Genomic DNA, 19,656 nt, shown 5'->3' with positions numbered 1-19,656 from the left:
AACAGCATTTTATATGTTCAAAGCACTGTATGGACATTGACACATCCCTGTAAGGCATGTAAGTAGCCTCTCCTCCCAGTCCTTTCAACCATACTGTCACAGTCTCCCATATCCCTTGACTCGTCCAACCTTCCCCTGCACTTCTGTCTTGACCACTGAGGGTATGTCTATACTGCCTTTGTGGGCAAGCCTGCTACGCTGGGTAGACAGACTCATGCAAGTGGGGTTTGAGCTAGCACACTCAGAATAGCAGCATGGACGCTGCAGCTCGAGCAGAGACTTGGGCTAGCCACCTGAGCTCAGACCCAGGGCATAGGGTGGTCTTGAGACCCTGAGCGGTAACGTCCACACTGCAATTTGTAGCATGCTAGCTCAAGCTCTGCTAGCGTGAATCTGTTTACCCGGCCTAGGAAGCGTGCTTCCAGCTGCAGTGTAGGAATACCCTGAGCTGCTATGTGATTATGGGCAAGTCACTTCACCTCTCTGTTCATCCTCTCTGCCTGCCTTGACCGTTTAGAGTAAGGATGGTCCAGTGGTCAGCATGCTAGCCAGGGAATTTAGAGATGTGAGTTCAGTTCCTTGCTCTGTAACAGATTCCCCTGTCTGACCCTGGGCAAGTTGCTTGGTTTCTGTGCCTCCATTCCCCAGCAGTAAAATGGGGATAACAGCACTTTCCTACCTCACAGAGGTGTGGAGAGGATAAATACTTTAAAGATTGTGAGGTGCTCAGATACCGTGATGAGGGTCATATAGGTATGTAAAACATATAGTTATGTGTGGCTTTGGAATCCGTCTAATTACTGGGACATTAGTCCTTTTTGTGTATTGTGTTTTTATATAGATATTTAAACAAATTAATGCTTGCTCACTATCCATCTTATAGCTGGGGAACAGAACAGAAAAGCAAAGTGACTTACCTGAGTCTTCATAGCGAATTGGTGACAAAGTCAGGATTAGAAGCCAGGGCCTCCTGATTCCCAGCCTTAGGCTCATTCCTCTCAACCACACTGTGCCTTACTGACAGCGGTGCTGAGCATCACAGGTCCCACTGCATTCACTTGCAGTTGTGAATGATTGGCACTTATGTAAACCAGAGTTTAGGGCTGTCAAGTTAGGCACCCAGAAAATGAGGAACACACAATTAGTGACCAACTATAAACATGTTGGTTTAAGTGACTTGCCCAGCATCATACACAAACTCTGTGGTGAGGCTGGGAGAGACCCCATTCTTTTGGGTAGTCTTCAGGTGCCTTAACCATATGACTGTCCTTTTTCTTCCTGCAATCCCCTGCCTCATTCACCTCACAGCTTCCAACTTCTGCAGCAAATGAGGCAGGCATTCTACAGACAACATCCCCCTTCACTGCATAACCCTACTTCATTCTGCAAACACTGTCCATCCTGGGCACTGAATGAGGCAGGGGTCTTGTGGAAAAACTAGTATGTGCCCATTTATTTAGCTTGTTTCATAATGCATACACCCAAGGAGGCAGAATGATGCATAGTTTCTGAATGAGATTTGGGCTAAAGCTACTAGAGACAGAGACCGTCTCTCATGTAGATATGTGGATTCTCATCCCCTCTCCACCACACTCTCTCACTTCACTCTCTACATTCATTCACCTGCCACTCTCCTTGCTTGCATTGTCATCAGTGTCCTACAGGCTGGAGAGAATTCACTCAGACCCTTTCAGTTCTGCTGTTTCATCATAGGGTGCCTGTTGAGTGATACGTAAGGTATTGTCTTTTTTCAGGGATTCAGTAAGCTGCCCCCAGAGACCATATCGAGACTCTCAGCAGCATCTGAACCTGCATTTGAGCCTCCCACATGACACTGGGGCACACTCTCACTGATCAAAATACCAGTGCAGAGAACCATCATTTTATTAAGACAATTGAAGAGAGGTTCAAATGGATGTGTACCTATGGTCATGTGCCAGTTATGGACGTGAATATATAGGGCCCCACCAAATTCATGGTCATGAAAAATGCATCACGGACCGTGACATTTGATCTCCCTGGTGAAATCTGACTATTGGAGGGGAGGGGCAGGGACAGGGCTGGGGAATGCAAAATTCCCTCCCTCACCCTTCACATACTGCATGAAATCACAAATACTGTTAATCAGAAAGTAATGTATGTAAGGTGTTAGAAACTAAAAAGGGGATCTTTGGATGCCCTAGGATAATGTGTGGCATTATTACACAAGCAGTGATGCCAAATTTTGGTGGAAATCTTCCACCTCACCTTCCTTGACCTTAATCCTCTCTGAGTTTTGATGGAGCTGAAGGATCAACATTGCACTATGCATTGAGTATGAAGATAATGAAGTGGAGAGTTTTTCTGGAAGTTCAGTTGGTGCACGACTCCATAATCACACATCCTACAATGTATTGTAGCACATATCAAATTATACAATTCAAATATGGTCTCAGTTACACAGCATCAGCTAATGAAATTCCTCCCTTATTCCAAACCTTTGTTTGGATAAATGACTCAGGACCCAATTCAATAAAAGTGTTAGGGAACAGATATAAAAGCTTGGAGTATATGCAGGTATTTTAGTACGGCCCTACCAAATTCACAGTCCATTTTGGTCAATTTCACAGTCAGAGGATTTTTAAAATAATCAATTTCACAGTTTCGGATGTTTACATCTGAAATTTCACAGTGTTGTAACCGTGGGGCTCCCAAACCAAAAGAGGGTTGTGGGGGGGTCGCAGTGTTATTGTAGGGGGGTCATGGGATTGCCACCCTTACTTCTACGGGGCTGCTGTCAGGGGTGCTGCTTTCAGAGCTGGGCAGCCGGACAGCCGTAGCTGCTGGTCAGATGCCAAGCTCTAAAGCCAGCGACACCACCAGGATCAGTGCAGAAGTGAGGGTTGCAGGTTATGCAGGGGTGGATTACTATACAGCCGACCTCCGGCAGCCTCCTGCCCAGGTCAGTGGCTGACAGCTGCAGCCGCAGCCTCCCTGCCTGGGTCAGGGGTTGATAACCACCCTCACTTCGGCACTGCCTTCAGAGCTGGGCTTCCAGCTAGAAGCCATGGAGTTTACTGCATGGGGAGATTTTCAGAATTGGGTCTGACCCTGCTCTGGGAGCGACCCCTACAGGGGAAGAGGAGGTCCCGTCCCTCCCCAATCCGCACAGATATGAGTTCCATTCCCAGCTCTGCCACTGATGTGCTGTGTGACCCTGTGCAAGTCACTTTACGTCTCCATGCCTCTAATTTCCTTCTCACCCTTTGTTTGGCTTGTCTAAATGATCTCTTTTGGGCAATGCATTGGACCTTGCCTAACACAATGATGGCCTGATCTTGATTGGGACCTGTAGACCCTACAAATGATTAATACTACTCCAAGAGTTGCTAGGTAGGACAAACATTTCTCACTAACGCTATTCTAAACAATAGCAGACACTAAGAGGGAAGCCTCTCAACTGATTTCCCCCCACTTCTTGAATTAAATAGTACAAAGATGGTAGCAGTTTCTCTGAAGATCTGGCAGGAAGGGTACAAGAATTTTACTGACTGTCACGGTTTTGGGGCGAATCACACTTCAGACCCCTTTCAGTTCCTCTCAGGTGTACCCCTTTGGAGGCAGGTTTCACTAACTTCATCCCTCTCTGGGTGGAGCCCTATGGTCCTACCACTCCTAGACTGGATCTCGGGGCTGTCTGGTTAACACAGGTGATAAGCTGGGAGGCTGCAACCTAAACTGGGTTTGGCACCTTCTAGCTCTTTTCGTCTGGGAGCCTGTAACAGCTGATGAGAGTGACTCAGAAACAATTTTTTTCAGAACAAAGCACTATTTAGTCATTCAGCCAAAGGCATGTAGCACACTGAACAAAGGGATAAAACAAAAAGGCTATATATATATTTCCCCTTACCTATATCTTCATATTTGGTAAGCCCCCTTCAGCCCAGTTACCTTCATCTGTGGGTTGGAAGACACAGACTGCCCTGCTGCAGCATGGTCTCTGTGTCTTGTTGCATTCCTATCAGTGCTCACTGATGCTCCTTGAGCAGCACTCAGTGACTCAGTCAACCCCCTTTACTCTTTTAGGCCCTCGATGCTTTGATGGTTTAGTATCCCCTTTGATCCTGGCCTCAGGAATGCGAAGAGTAAACCTTCCGAGCCTGGTTGGGGGCTGGCTGGGGTATTCCCTATTGTTTCCTCAAGGAGCCCCGGTATTCTCTGGACATACTTTATCTTTGCCATTGTTTTGTTGTTACCAGTTTGTTTCCCTTCTGCCATCCTCCTTTGATTTAATGCCTTGAACTCAGTCAGGATAATACCAACCAGGTGAACTCGGGGACATATGATATTTATAAAAAAAATAGCCATTGTTACCTCATTCGGCAATTACCATCTTCAAGTTGGAATTATAGTAGTGGGATTGGTACAAGTGAGCCATGTCAACTCAGCCAGATTGAGAAATGAGGAATCTCATGCATGCGGGGTGGAATTTCTCCACAAGAAATCCTGGTGGCTCACTTTTCCTGTCAAACACTGTGATGTGCCTGTAAATTTCATCCAGCAGAGAATGCAACAGTACCAGAAGATGACAGAACAGTAAAAGGAGTGACCTCTAAACATCTCCAAGAGAGCTCAAACACCACACCAGGCAAAAGACATTACTGAAACCGAATGAACATAGCCCAGCAGGCAGTGCAAGCATACTCCTCCTTTCTCCTCACTCCCGTGGCAGGGGCCTATGCTAGTTCATGGCCTAAAGAAAATCTCCTAGCTTCAAGCAGAGTCAACGCAGACTGGCAGAAAGGCGCAGAAGCCTCACGCCCAATAACCCTCATAAATAGAACACACCCTGCTATCAAGCTAACAAGTCTTAACCCTTCCACCAACCAGCAGGCCCTAAAAGACCTCTGGTGGATGTGGTAGTTGTAACAGCCACTGCCAAACAAACTCCCAAACTGCATTATTGAACCAAGAAAGGTTGTGGGCCAAGGGAAGTGATTTTAAATTTGAAATAACAAAAAGCAACAAAACACTTGTATTCTGTTTCAGCATCTGCAGAACAATAGTCATTGTTGTGCTACTTATTTCTAAAAATACAAACCTGGAAAAGAATCGTAGGGTAGGATTCTCTTCTCAGCACCAGGATGTGAAGAGCTATACGTGACAGCCACACCAAATGTGTGGCTGTGAAAATGGGGGCGCTTTGTTATGAAAAAGGCAAGTTTTAACTTGAAACAAACGAGTGAGAATTTGCACTTTGTTCCAGGTTAGAATACAGGAGTTTATCAAAAATAGGTGTGGATGCTGACCGAAATAACCAAGTTTTACTTGATCAGACTGCTGAATACCTAAGAACTTGTTTTTACCGGCAAAAAATTCACAGTGATATAATGAAGACAGGCTTTCAGCTCTGTACAGTGTGAAGTAGTTCAATGGTAGAGTGGAGGCATAAGTTCACCTGATGGGATGATAGAAAGTGTGCACCAGGCACCTAATCAAGATCCTTTCCTCACAGCTGTCTTTCTTTTCAAATAAGAGTTCTGAGGGAGGACATACCCTTCCCCGTTAGTTGTCCTTTCAGGTTACTAAGGAAAGACCTGCACTAGGACTTCCCTGAGCCTGGGGTTCCTGTCTTCTACCCCTACCGAAGAGTGTGGAAATCCTGTATCTGGTTTCCTGTTGGTCACATAGTTCTTCCTAGTCATATGTTCTGTGACTACAGCTCCCAGTTTTAAAAGGGACACACAGGTCATACCATGCACACTGTGCTATACTCATGTGAATCCAGGCTCAATACCCTCTCACAGGAGGGAAGGTAAATAAAAATGTTTCCATCGTTGCTTATGTTAACAAAGCAGTGTAACTGTTTGTAGTGCTAACTTTGCCTATTGAATTTCGCAAATGAAAGGGTGAATTCTCTCTCTCCTGGATGGATGGGATACCTGTTAATGACTGAAAGAATTATGCTTGTGCCCTGAGGTATAAATATTTCTCCAAAGAATAAACAGTGGTACTAATTCTAATAATATGTGTTTAAGGTATAACCGGTATGAAGGGAGGCATTTTGGTTAAATAGGGGGCTGGGAAGCAGGACACTTGGTTCTGTTCCTCTGTGACCTGCAACAAGTCACTTAAGGCCTGATCCAAAGCCTACTAAAGTCAATGGACAGACTCCGATTGACTTCAGTAGACTTTGAATCAGGCATCTGGGCCCTAGTTCAACAAAACACTTAAATACAGGCTTAAATCAGGTTGACTTCAGTGTGATTTAAGCATGTGCTAAAACGTTTTGCTGAATTGGGATTTTCAATGTCCTGTGCTTGTTTCCTGAAAACCTTGTATCTATTAATGTGGGGTAATACCTATCTTTTGTACAGTATTTTGAGATCTGTTGGTGAAAATTTGCTGTAATAGTGACATTTATTTATTTATTTATTTGCACATTGTTAAATGGAACATGTGATTGTACATGTCATAAAAGTTTGTAATGATTTCTACTTTTCAAAATATCACCCATGAGTACAGCTAGCTAGAACCACCCTGAAAATTAATCCTCTCCTTTTCATCTTTTTTAATTTCAAGATGTGAAACAGTATCATGTTTCCTGGAAGGATAGAGGAGTGTGAGAGAGAGCAGGAAGTAGTAAAGTTAGTAAAGCACATAGTAAATTATTCTTTTGTACTGATCATTAAAACATAAGTATTGAGCAATTAATGATAAGGGATATTCGTCTAACTTTTTGTTCCCTTCTGTTTGAAGACTTGCATCCACAGGTTCAGTCTTTATCACTATGTGTGACTTTGGTGAGGAAAATCCAGAGAGAATGATGCCTTGTATTGTTGAGTACAAAAATAATTCCATTTTGGAACCTGTTTTGACAGTGTTCATACATCCCTCCCTGTGAAAGAGAAAATCAGAAGAATTCTGAAATTGTCACACACTGGCAGGAATACTGGAAAGTGGAAGTGGGTTCACAGCCATTTACGTGTTATTTTAACAAGCATCTAAGGTAAGTCACTACCTACATTTGCAAAACTAGAAATATTTACACAACCTTTCCATCCTCTGCTCTCCATTGGTCTTATTTGAAGCAAAGTATTTGAAAGCCTTCCATTTTGACGGTAAACAATATGTGAGAGAATTCTCATTGCTGGTGAACAAAGTATTTTTAGTTTTTTTGCTGTTGAATTTTTTTGTGTGTGTGGCACTGAAAGGCAGTTGCCCCAGAAAAAGTTTCCCTACATTGCAAAAGCTGACTTTGTTTTGCTACCAAAATTGACAAAATCCTTACTTGTAACAAGTTTGTGTTCCTTCCCCAAAGAGGAAGGAATTATACCATTTTCACTGTGAGGAGTTGTGTTCATGGAGGAAATGAGCCTTAGATTTGATTAAGGTTTGTTCACACAACTATCACTTTTCATTCTTTCATACTTACAAAGTGGAGAGTTGTGGCTTCAGGCAATTCAACTTAGGGAATTATTCTTCTTTCTGGGTGTCTGTGCATTTCCCATTAGCAATAATGGGACTTACACATGTATCAAGGGATAGATAGCTCTCTTAGCTTAAAGCTGTCAACGTACTTCTCCATATATTTTCCCTTCTCAGGTACATGCACTGATTATTGTTGTTCTTCTCTTTCCCTGTTTGTCTGTATCTTTCATGTCATGATGTGTCCAGGAGTAAGTATTATACATCCTTGGTGAGACTGCATCTGTAAAACTGTGCCTTGTCATTACCAGAAATGTGTAGCTAGATTGCTCTTCTCTGAATTCCCTCCAATGAAAAATGACTGTATATCTGCTGGGATGGGCATAAGAAAAGATTTAAAAAACAAACAAACAACCTCCCAAGCCTAAATATGAATAGTGTAGCTAAGGCCCTGATCCTGGAAGTGCTTAACCCATGTGCTTATCTTTACTACCATTGTCATCAATGGGGTTGTTAATGGGAGTCAAATTAAGCATGTGCATAGGTATTTGTAGGACCAGGGCCTAAGGGAAGAGGGGGACCCAATTCCATAAATATTTGAAGGGTGTAAACAGCAAGAAGAAGGATGGATGGATTAAAGCAGGATCTGTGGATTCAGTTAATGGGCTGGGAATGGGGATCTTGGTCTCAGAAAAGTTGAATCTGTTGGCAGGGGGGAGTTGGTGGCAAAGACAGCAAGAGTTTGTTTTGGCATGGTAGCAAGCCAGGGATTTTTTATGGGTTTGATTCCAACACTGGCTGTGATTGCCATGATACTTCTTATCAGATAACAGATGCAATTAGAATGTATGGAGTGACATTATGTTATCTATGTGGCTAATTTATCTGTAACTTTCTCCAGAGTTGGTCAGTATCAAAGGCCTTTCAGCTGACTCTTTGAGCTGAAGGCTGACCTCCGACTGGAGTGTGCACTGAAGCCAGAGTGCTGGCGCACAAACACCATCGTACTGTGCTATCTCACTTCACTGACTTTCATTACTTTCAAGATTGTTCAGCACTAGGGTGCTGATTCTTAAGATGACTGGATTTTATATTAAGTTAAACTTTATTGGCAAGTACTAGGGATGCATTTTAGTTTTTTGCCTTTGACATTGCTCTTCTTATTGATTACACAGGAGACAGAGAGCGTGACTGGTTCCACCTGGGGTGCCACCTGGAACTGGGGTACCACTGAGCCCTCTGACCCAGCAGCCTGGGCTCCCTCTCACACTGTGCAGCTGTGACAAGCTGCAAGGCCCTCCAAGCTTGTACTTTCACCAGCATTCACACAGATGAGGACACACCCAGCTGCAGTTACATGCAGGCTCTCTAACCACCATCCTCCCAGCCTAGGTCCCCAGAGCAGTACCGTCCTGCCCTGGTCAAATCTGGCCTGTATCTGGGTTTAATACTCTACTTCTCCCTCAGTGTGAAGAGGCCCATGTACACTTGTGGTAACCAAGCTGAGATTTTCCCCAGACACCTTAGTCAAACGCACACTGGTTTGGATTAAAACATAAAATAAATGTATTAGCTACAAAAAGATAGATTTTAAGTGATTATAAGTGGTAACAAACAGATCAAAGCAGATTACCTAGTTAAATAAACAAAACTGCAAACTGAGATATAATATACAAGATAGGTAGGATATGAATTAGCAGTTTCTCACCCTGAATGATAAACACACTGGCAGATTCTTAAGGCACAAGCTGCCTTTGCTTTGCAGTTTGGGTTTCCCAGGTTTTCATACACAGGCTAGAAATCCCTTTAGCCTGGGCCATCACTTTCCCCAGTTCAGTCTTTGTTCCTCAGGTGTTTCCAGGTGTGGTGTTGTAGGGAGAGTGAGGTACCATCTTGTCATTTCCCTCTTTTATATCTTCTTCCCATTTCCCACAGTTCCTGGGGTAATCCTCGTGCTTGTGTGCATTTCCTCAATAAGCCATTAACATTGTTTGGCCTTTTTACTGTTGTACCTGAAAGGCTGCTTGTGGGTGTTTTCAACCTCACAACATATTCCAGTAACACATACATAGCCAAACTTCATAACTTGACATACGACGATAGCACATACCATCCAACGAGATATTAATGTCGAGCGTATCAAGACTTTTAGAATGATACCTCACAAGGCATACTTTGTGCAAAACATATCCTAATTGCATGACAGAGGTGAATAAGGGGGTGCCAGGGTGTCATAGAGAGGTTGACAACAAAGTGGTTTAGAGATGTTCAAATAAACTCACTAATACAGCATTGGTCGGATTGCATATCTTTCATTTAGAGACAGGAACTAGTTTTGAAAGGTCAAATACGTAGAAAGGGAAATGCTTGGTTGGGTATACTATTTTTAGGTTTTATTTATGTTAAATTAAACAGGTTGGGAAGCAGAAAAACACATGAAGAACAAAAAGAAAAACTTAGTTCTTGATTTTAAAATGGGAATGTGTGCAGTTTTTGTTAGTGTTTTTCCCCCCCATGTGTGGAAGAGCTGTTATATGTTGTATGTATAATATGTGTAAGTACATAGATAATGTGTTGGTAGGTGTTGTCGAAAACACTATACATTTGTTTGTGAGATTCTATACCCCTACACTTTCAACTAAGGTGTGAGAACTTGCAGACCCTCCAAGAGGCCTGCCCGTGGAAACCTGATAAGATAAGACTTGACATCTTCATTTTTCTAATTTTAAAAACAAGTAGAATGCCTGGCACACCCCTTTAAAAAATCTGGTCTTCTTTATACATCCTCAAGAAGCAAAAAGGACACAAGTCCATATTGTGGATTTTCCTTTTTAAACCCTATGTAGATCTCCTTTAAAATATTGCTAGTGTGTGTGTGTGTTCCCATGGATACAGAGCTCCATGACCTAATGCAACATCGTCAGGTATGGTAGAAGCAGCAGCAGCACACAGTAACATTACATTGCAACACCTGAAAATAAATTCCGAGACTCTCTTTTTTATTGTCCTGCAAGCCAATTTTGCAAGATGTGGGACTGCTGCACAATAATAAGCATTGTCTTGCACATTGGAAGACTAGTGGCAATGCTGGGGCTAAGGTGATCATATCAAAATAATAGCGACAGACAAAGGAAGAAGATGGTTTATAAGTATGAGAATAGGTGCTTAGGAATTCATAAGATGCTTCCTTTTCACAATTTGCTTCATTAACATAATGATGTTCATTAACCATGATGTACTTTTCCATTTCAAACAAACAAAAAAAGCCAACTACAATAAACCATTGATCTCTTTTTCTTTCTTTCTTTCTTTTTTTTTTTACTGCTACTAACAAGTCCTGAAGGGTGTATGTTACCTGTCAGAATATATTGCAATGACCAGTCCTTGTGCTTGGTCCAGTTGGTAGCACCAGTCAGAATTTGGTGCCTACTGTGCCGAGGTAGACAACTGGTGAAAATAGCAAACTGATATGGATGAGTGGAACTGATCGGGATTTAAATCAGGGAGGATAGCCAGAAGAACAGTCGTCCCACACAAGGAAATAATAGAATAGTGTTTGGAGTTATGTGGGCAACTGAAATATCTGTACTATGTGGGTGATTTTACTATCCCACCTACATATTTAAAGATCTGGAATTAGAAGGGGCAGTTATTTATCACTCTCTTGCTGAGGAGGAGCACCACTATGAGTGAAGGAAGAGATCACCCAGCAAACAAGAGAAGGAGCTGTGTATGTGGGCCACAAACTAAATAGCATGACATAATCAAGACTAACAAGAATCTAATTTCCTCTGTTCTGTTTGATCTCTCTCTGTCTCCCACTACCATGTAAGCATAGCACTTCTCCGTCTCTTCCCATTATTGCCATTCACACCTTATGCATGTCTTTCTGCCTCCACTGCTACCCCTTCCTGTTTAAGAACAAAAGAAACACTAGAAAGGACATACTGGGTCAGACCAATGGTCCATCTAGCTCAGTATCCTGTCTTCCGACAGTGACTGGTGCCACGTTCTTCAGAGGGAATGAATAGAACAGGGCAATTATGGAGTGATCCATCCCCTGTTAAGCAGTGCCAGCTTCTGGCAATCAAGGTTTAGGGACACCTAGAGCATGGGATTGCATCCCTGACCATCTTGGCTAATTTCCATCCTTAGAGGTTTTTAAGGCCCGGCTTGACGGTTTGTTAGTCACTAAAATGCACATTCTGTTGGGGAGCCAATTACCACAACAGACCTCTGAACTTTTGAGCCTTGTTCATCGCAACTACCACACAGTTGTACACAAACATATATGGGAATGTGCTTCCATTAGCGAACAAGGCTTTATATTTGTCTGTATCTAACCTACCATCTGATACCTGTGTCTGTGTATCCCATGACCAACTCCATAAGTGTGTAATTTTTTTTCATGATGTTTTAGAGGGTAGCTGTTTTTATTCTAGCGGTGCCTATCTCCTCTCTGGGACCCCAGTGAGGTAGGGAAGCATTACTGTCCCATTTTACAGATGGGGAGCTGGGGCACAGAGAGCCTAAGTGGCTTTCCCAGGGTCACACATGAAGTCTGTGGCTGAGCAAGGAATCAAGCCTAGGTCTCTCGTGTCCTAGACTAATGCCCTGACCTCCAGGCCATCCTTCTTCCCCTATTACAGTATTAGAGCACAGAAAAAATTGCATAAGAAAATTAATAGTTTAAAGGATCGAATCGTCAGTGGAGGGGCACTTTGAACATTACCCCCCCCATGACATCTTTTGTCTGTATTTGTATAGCTAGGGAAGTGCCTGGGGGTGTGTGTACATGTACACATGAAGGCACATCACTGTCCTGTCAATGCTCTCCCATCAGCATATCTCCACTTTCCCACTGTACGTGCCTTAGAGCCCAAATTTAGGATTTTATGCCAACGTAAAAGAAGTGAGTCGACTCTTGCTGAACCCTACAGTGAGTTGGTGCAGTACTGGGGGTTTTCAGTTCTAATAATTGGTACAACCATGAGTGCTGCCAGCAGAACCCACTGTAATAAAGCACTGTAGCAAATCGGCTATATCCTCCAAGCTAGACAGGATTGTAAAGTCAGGAGTGGCATTACAAATATTTTCTGCAAGTAGAGTTTATTACTTATCCTTCCACGTTTATTATAGAATCTCCTATAAGAGGCCCCAGGGATTGTAAACATTTTACTTTCCTCAATCTGCATATGTATTACAAATGTATTAAAACAAACCCCCAAGTCCTTTGTACACACAGCAGATTTATTCAGTGAGTGATAACTGGAATATCTCTGTGTGATAATTAAATAGCCTTTCTTCAAGATTAGTCTCATCCCAGGCTGATTCTGTGGCCCAAGGATAACCACAAGCGCAGAAGAGGTGAAATTTTACCTTCATGGACAAACCTCAGAACAAATCACTAATGACATTTTGATACTGGATTCATTTGTCTGATTAATTCTGATTGATTCAGATTTTCTTTCTGAACATCGTTGCTTTTTCCCTTATTTGTTTTCCTCTTTTTTTTTTTTTTACATCATATTTTTAGGCTTCAATTATCATGTTTGACTTAAAAATGCAGTTTGTTAACAAAAGTCACTGTTGGAGTAGAGCTCCTAAAAGCATGACTCCAGCTTTGAGTTAAATCTTATCCAGCTGGTTCCATGGGGCCAATAGCCTTACCAAACTGAGAAGAACCTAGCTCCAGGAGTACCCCAGTTTGATTTTAGTGGGGCAAGGTATTACTCGGTGCGAGGAGAGCTATCCAAGTTTGGCCCTTAGTGATCAGTTAGCTTGGTCAATTGGCACAGTGTTTTCAGGGTAGGGATCACTAATCCAAGTTTTCAAGTCTAAGGTACACAGTTCGTAAAATCGTTCTGTTCCCATTAGTTGCAACATTTCCTCTGTAGTGGAAACTCCATTCCTTTACAGCCACTTTTCGAAGTGCTCTTCCCAGCTGACTTACAAATTCTGGTCAAAAAGTCCATTCCTCTCCTTAATCCCTAATTTTGGAGTATTTAGTGGCCCTAGCTGTACCTGGTTGATGACTTTCAAGGTGTGATGGAATGCACCCTTCTATTCACACCCTCCAAATCACTGTAATAGTCTTTGTGCAAAATATGCCTCATAAGGTATCATTTGAAAACTAATAACTTGCTGGTCAGTAATATCATGGTGAAATGTGTGTAGCAACATTATATATAAAGTTACAAACATAAGCTGAAATCATGACTGAATTGTGTTTACCAGACAAGTCTGGGGAGTGGGAAAACCTGTTTCTCAGAGTCTAAGGACAAGCTGACCCCTCTAGCCAGGTGTCATCAGAGCTGATGGGCAGTCACCTGTCAAGTGGCCATTCTTTGGCAAGGAAGGGGGGCAGCAGCAAAGATCTGCATCTTAGAAAACAGCAGCATGGAATCTCTTTCACCACCAGACTCCTTGACACCAACCTCACAGCAGGAGTAAATTTTATCTAGGGTAACCCTCAAGAAAATACATTTCAAAGGGTGACTGAACTATAAAAGCATGGGGCAAAACCACTCCAAGGTATCTTCCCCCCACCCCCTCCTCACCTAGGGAGACACAATAAACAACTGTTGGACTTTGGCATCAGAATCTGGCCTTAGAGTTTGGTCAGCAGTGTTACTGGAAACACATGATAAGAAGCCAAGTCTACTTTGTTTAGTTTTACTATTAGGAAGCATTTTATTTCTGTTTCTCTTGTAACCATTTCTGACTTTAATGCCTTATATTGTACTCACTTAAAAACTGTTTCCTTGTAGTTAAATAAACTTGTTTTATTCTTTAATCAAAGCTAATCCAGTGTTGTGAACTGTGTGAGTAACTCCATTTGTTGTATATTGATCGCCTTAGAAGGCCGACTGACCTAATGTACCTGGGCTGCCCAGGAGAGGGGTGGACAGTGCAGGACACACATTTTGGGGGAAAATTGGAGAGTTGGAGTGTGTTGGCGTCACCCTGCAGGTAGCAACCCAGGCTGGTGGAAGCCAGAGTGTGGCTGGTGTGTTACTGATAGGCTGCTGGGGTCAGCATTGCTGGACCAGGACTGCAGCTGTACACAAACACTCAGGTTGTGACCTGCATGTTGTTTGGCTGTTTGTGAGTGGCCTGCTTGGGAGCTACACCACCAAAGCATTGTGAGGTATCCCAGGTTGCAGGGCAAGGCTGACACAGCCCCTCACTGGTCTGGATTGCACCCTGGCATGTCATACAACATGTCTCGCATTTGCAGCTCACAGTCCCATTGACAGAGTGCCTCTATCAGCTTCTCTTTGTTTAGGTTTTTGTGCTGCGATTGGGAATTCTTGCTCTGCTTAGATCTATGAGCTGTTGCTCCTTTTTAAAGTCGTCTTTTGCCCTCACCTTAGTCTTACCCTGGAAAGAAAGAAAAAGGGGTTTTCTCTTTCATTCCATGCTCCCCACCCCCACCAGTGTCAGAACATATGAGCGTCAGCACAGCTGTATCTCTCTGTCAGCCAACACTGTCACCTTGTGCCCACCATTTCCCATGCGTTGGGACTGCAGCCTGACAGGGCCACGCCTTCTGGGAGAAGACCCCGTAGTCTGGACCCCTTTTGACCAAGAATCCCAAGCAGCATAGGCATTAGGCATTCTTCCTTCACTGCCCCTTCATGAAGGCTGAAGGTGGCCTCAGCTCTTTGAGGCAGTCTGAGTGAAATCTCCAAGCAGCCTCAAACGAGAGTGGTAAGAAAACCAGAGTTTTTTGAGACGGGGAAGTCAAATTAAAACCAAAGAAATGTGGTTGTACATCATAAAAACTATTCTTACATGTGTTATAGGAAAATAAGCAAAGTCTTACCTTTCTGGAGGATGTTCTACCTCCCCTGGTACCCTTTTGCAGGCAGCATGTCAGAGGCTATGTCTACGCTGCAAAACGCAGGTGTGATTGCAGCACGTGTAGGCATATCTGTGTTAGTTTTCATTTCGCTAGCATGGGTACCAAAACAGTGTAGATGTGGTGGCACAAGCTAGCAATCCAACTACATACTCAGGGTCCCCGGAGGGCTTGTATTCAGATTGGTAGCCTATGCTGAAGCCTGCGTCACCAGATGTACACTGCTACTGTTACTGTTACCTGTGCTAGCTAGATAATAGCTATGCTTACCTTTGCTACAATCACATCTTTGCTCCGCAACGCAGAGTACCCAGACAGACAGTTTTTTAAAATCTTCCCTCTTGTCGCCATACCCAAAACAATTGTTTCCCAGCCAACCTCACATCTCATTTTCAGCGGAACACCCCACACTCATGGGGCCTGTGCCCTTCTTTCTAGCTTCCTGACTATGTTTTTACATGTTAATTGACCCGGGTGGAGTTGCTAACCTGAGTGCAGCTCATTGCTTTGCATCTGAATTTAAAGAGAGGGCTCATGTAATTCTTATAATTCTCTCAGTGATCATTTTCCTCTTTATCAAATATAAAATAGTAGATTCATGTATAAGAATATGATAATATCCCTTTAAATAATTTGTGAGCCCTTTAATGGTGCTCTCTATATTGCGTATTTTAGAACCTTCCAAAAAATCAGTCAGAGCAGCAGTAGCATGTACTTAGGCCTGGCATGTCAGTGTACATGTAGTAAACATGTTAACATGTCATGTCATGTACACAGAAAATTATACAGTAAAAATAATACACGTTTAAAAATAGGACCTCTACTGAGTACTCCAATATCTGATACGTTGCACAGATATTTGGGATTGAAGAAAAAGCTTAGTATGCCTTTGGCTCATTTTCTCTATGGAAAACTTTTAAAAGATCAAGTATAAGACTTGAATATCTCTCTATAATGAATGTTACAATTCATCACTACTGTAATTTGTACAGATGCGTTCCAAATTCTCTGATAGGACACAACTGAAAGGAAGTGGGCTCTCTCTAATTACACCTTCATTGCCCTAACTGAATCCGGTTTTCAAGTTTGCTCGCTTGCTGTTTTATGTATCTTATTCTTTGATTACTACCCACTTTAAAAAAAAAAATACTTAGTCTTAACTTCCCTTGCAAGTTGAGAACCAAGAATGGGGATGCTCTTTGTTAACCATTCATTGTCAAATTCCACTCTGTTAGTCACACTCTGGTAGGTACAAAGTGTGACAAAAACAGCATAGTATTTTCTGAGAAAATATTTTAGATGTGTGCTATCATTCAAATATCAAATATGGGGGGGGGGCAGGAGGGGTTATTATAGTTCTAGTAACTAATTTACTGTCTCAGTATGATCCAGGAACACCCAGGAGAGTGCACTTCACTTGCTGTCCTGCTGAATATGCCAAGTTCTTTTGCTGCTGAGGCAGAATCAGGGCCCCATTGTACTAGACGCTGTGTAAATGTATAGTGACACAGCCACTACTGTCATGAACTTAAAATCCAAAGGGCTAATATTCAGTGAACTAACCATCTCCCACTGATTTCAATGGGAGGTCCATAGACTGTAGGGGTTGCCATATCAACACAGACTATCCATCATTTAGCCTGGAATTCTGTCTTTCCTGGGATGTTTCAGGGAAGAAAAAAAAGCCATAATATATTTAATGAATTCCACAGTGAGGTATGTGGGGAAGAGGCAAAAATGTTTCGTCCCGACTCTCCTGACCTTGAAGTTTGTTTATCTTATAATAATCAGAAAGCAACAGTATACCTGGAAATCAGAGGATCAGCAGCTGATGAGTAGGTTTGTAATCCCTGGGCCAGGATCTCCTCTCATTTCTACCAGTCTTCCATCAGTATAATTCCACTGACTTCAGTGAGGGTGCTTCTGATTGAAACCACTGAGGAGAACCATGCCAGCTATATTCAACTCACTGGGCTTAATAACACCAACATGCAAGTTATTGGTTAGTATTTTAAGCAGAGCACTTTATGGGAAGACAAGCATCAGGTGGCCCTGGTGCAGAGGGGTAATGTTTGAGATGTCCGGATAAAGTCAGAACCAACATCAGTTCAAATCCTTTTCTGGGGTTTGAAAAAGTTCTGTTCCCCTCTGATCGTCATTTGTATGTGTATTTCTGCACTTTGTGGCTCTGATTGTAAAAACAGCAGAACTGTCCCTGTATCATGAGGCTGATTTAACGTTATTACAGTGGGAGCAGAAAGAGATAGAAATGAGAAAACTTGTCCATAAGATTTCCAGACGAAGTTTTCAGATTTGGGAGGTGCAGATAAACAGCTGATATTTCAGGTGCTTTATCCAAACTGAGTTTCTAAACCTTTTGAGGGTCCCCTATTGGAAATTAACAAACCTGCTACAGACCTGAATACTAAAATGAATTGGTCACTATGGAAATGGAATTGGCCTCTGCCTAGGGTAAAATTTTCAACAGCGCCTAAGTTCCGGTGACTTTCGAAGGGATTTAGGCATGTTTGAAAAGTTTACTCGTCGTTTCCATTGGCAGTTGTTTTGTTTTCTCTAGCAAACCACAGATTGACGCTACTCAGTATGGCTGATAGAGTCTGCTGCCGTGTACTCGGCGATCGTAGCAGTTCAGGAATGAGAAAAAGGCTGTGTCTGTATTCGGAATTTGCCTGGATTCTAGCAATTGATGGCAATCCATAGTTAGGCTGTAGCAAACCCCTAATGCAGAGAAGTGGCAGAACTGTGGGGAAAGGGGTTGTACTGGCACAGACCCTGCCTATGTTATATTTGACTGTTACCAATGCTTTGTTTCAAGCATTATAATTCTCTCCACAGCCCCATGCCCAGTGTGGTAAAAACTAAAAGTTAATGAGTTAGAATGTTTAAATTACACTTTAAAAGTAATTATCTCATTTTGATGCAATTTGACACCTACATTTTAGAGTACTGATGTAGTGTATTAAGTGATCATTTTACTGCTTTTCGTAAATCACGCTCCGATGTTGTCACATTGTGCTATCTTTCACTGCTTTATATGATAACCTAAAATCCCAGACCATTTTTATCTGATTGGGTTTTTCTCTGCAAAATACTTCAGATAAAACACCCCAGCAGAATGCCATGAATGTTGATCTTATATTTGCAAATTAAAGTGGTGGATGAAATGGAATGATCCACTTAATCATTTTCTGCCACTGTTACAAATGTAATGCCATATAATAAATTGGTTAGTCTCTAAGGTGCCACAAGTACTCCTTTTCTTAATGCCATTATTGTTTCCAGGTCAAATGCCTTCCATTGAAGGATGAATTGATGCCTGTTTGATATATATATAATTTATTCCTCCTTTCTTTCCTCCCTCCTTTACAGACCAGATGATGTGCTGCTCAGGCGTACCCACGATGAGACGGTCCTCTTGCATTGCTTTCTCTGGCCTCTGGTTACTTTCCTGGTAGGAGTCCTAATTGTGGTCCTGACAATCTGTGCAAAGAGCTTGGCCGTTAAAGCCGAGGCAATAAAAAAGAGGAAACACTCATAAATGGAAAAGTCACTGAAGGAAAGGGAAAAAGTTGTAAGAAAGTTGAAAGTGGCAAATTGGACGCACCTACATGTCTAGGGCACCCAGACAGGCCCGTTGCCAGGGTTTTGTCAAACTTTGGTGTTGCTGATGCCTGAGGATTATTCTTGGGGGACAGCTTTATGAAATGTCAACTAATTGCTTCTTCTGCTACGACAGTAAACAAGAATATTCCACTAAAAGATTCTAAACTGCACCAAATATGCTGTACTGTATTAGACTAAACTTGAACAATGGCTAGTTTATCCAGGTCTTAGTTGTACTGAGGGACGATATCAGAAAACCCGAAAGGTGGTGAATTTCATCTTTGCAAAACAATCTTTGTTGTTAGTATTTGGTATTCAATATTTAAAATATTATTTACTTTATCATAGACTGTATTTCTGAAATAATAAAGGATGTTGGTTTTGGTTTTTACCTTTTCTCAATTCAGTTTTTTTAATGTAAAGTTCTAAAGTAACATGTTCCACTGATTTTATTTTTTTTCACTGTGCTGGAGAGTTTCATTTTGAAATTGACACTTTAACCTGGGTCTAGACAAAATTCTTCTTTCATCCTCAGTTGTTTATCTTGCAAAATATTAAGATCTCTGAGGAATTTTTCTCTTGTAATTGGAAAACAAATACTGATTTTTATTTGAAAGAGGCAAACAATGCTGGGAATAATCCTATTGACTCAATAGCTTTCAGTCCTTAGCAGTTCTATAGTATTCTGTTAGCGTTATCAGCTTCACGACGTGGTGATATAAACCACACACACATCGTTTTGTAGTAGAGATCCCGCTAAG

At 42.2% G+C, this 19,656-nt stretch overlaps 1 protein-coding gene across 1 annotated transcript in view; it reads left to right on the top strand.

Moving 5' to 3' along the window:
* Nucleotides 1-18,830, top strand: part of KCNMB4 (potassium calcium-activated channel subfamily M regulatory beta subunit 4) — a 38,297-nt gene extending 19,467 nt beyond the window's left edge. The window contains exons 2-3 of the mRNA XM_077807744.1: nt 6,861-6,988; nt 18,662-18,830. Coding sequence (XP_077663870.1) covers nt 6,861-6,988; nt 18,662-18,830 — 297 coding nt within the window. The remainder of the gene's footprint in view (nt 1-6,860; nt 6,989-18,661) is intronic.
* The last annotated feature ends 826 nt before the right edge of the window (nt 18,831-19,656 follow it).

Source organism: Eretmochelys imbricata, chromosome 1 (assembly GCF_965152235.1).
Source record: "Eretmochelys imbricata isolate rEreImb1 chromosome 1, rEreImb1.hap1, whole genome shotgun sequence".
Taxonomy (NCBI): domain Eukaryota; kingdom Metazoa; phylum Chordata; order Testudines; family Cheloniidae; genus Eretmochelys; species Eretmochelys imbricata.
This window is presented reverse-complemented; position numbering and strand designations above follow the sequence as displayed.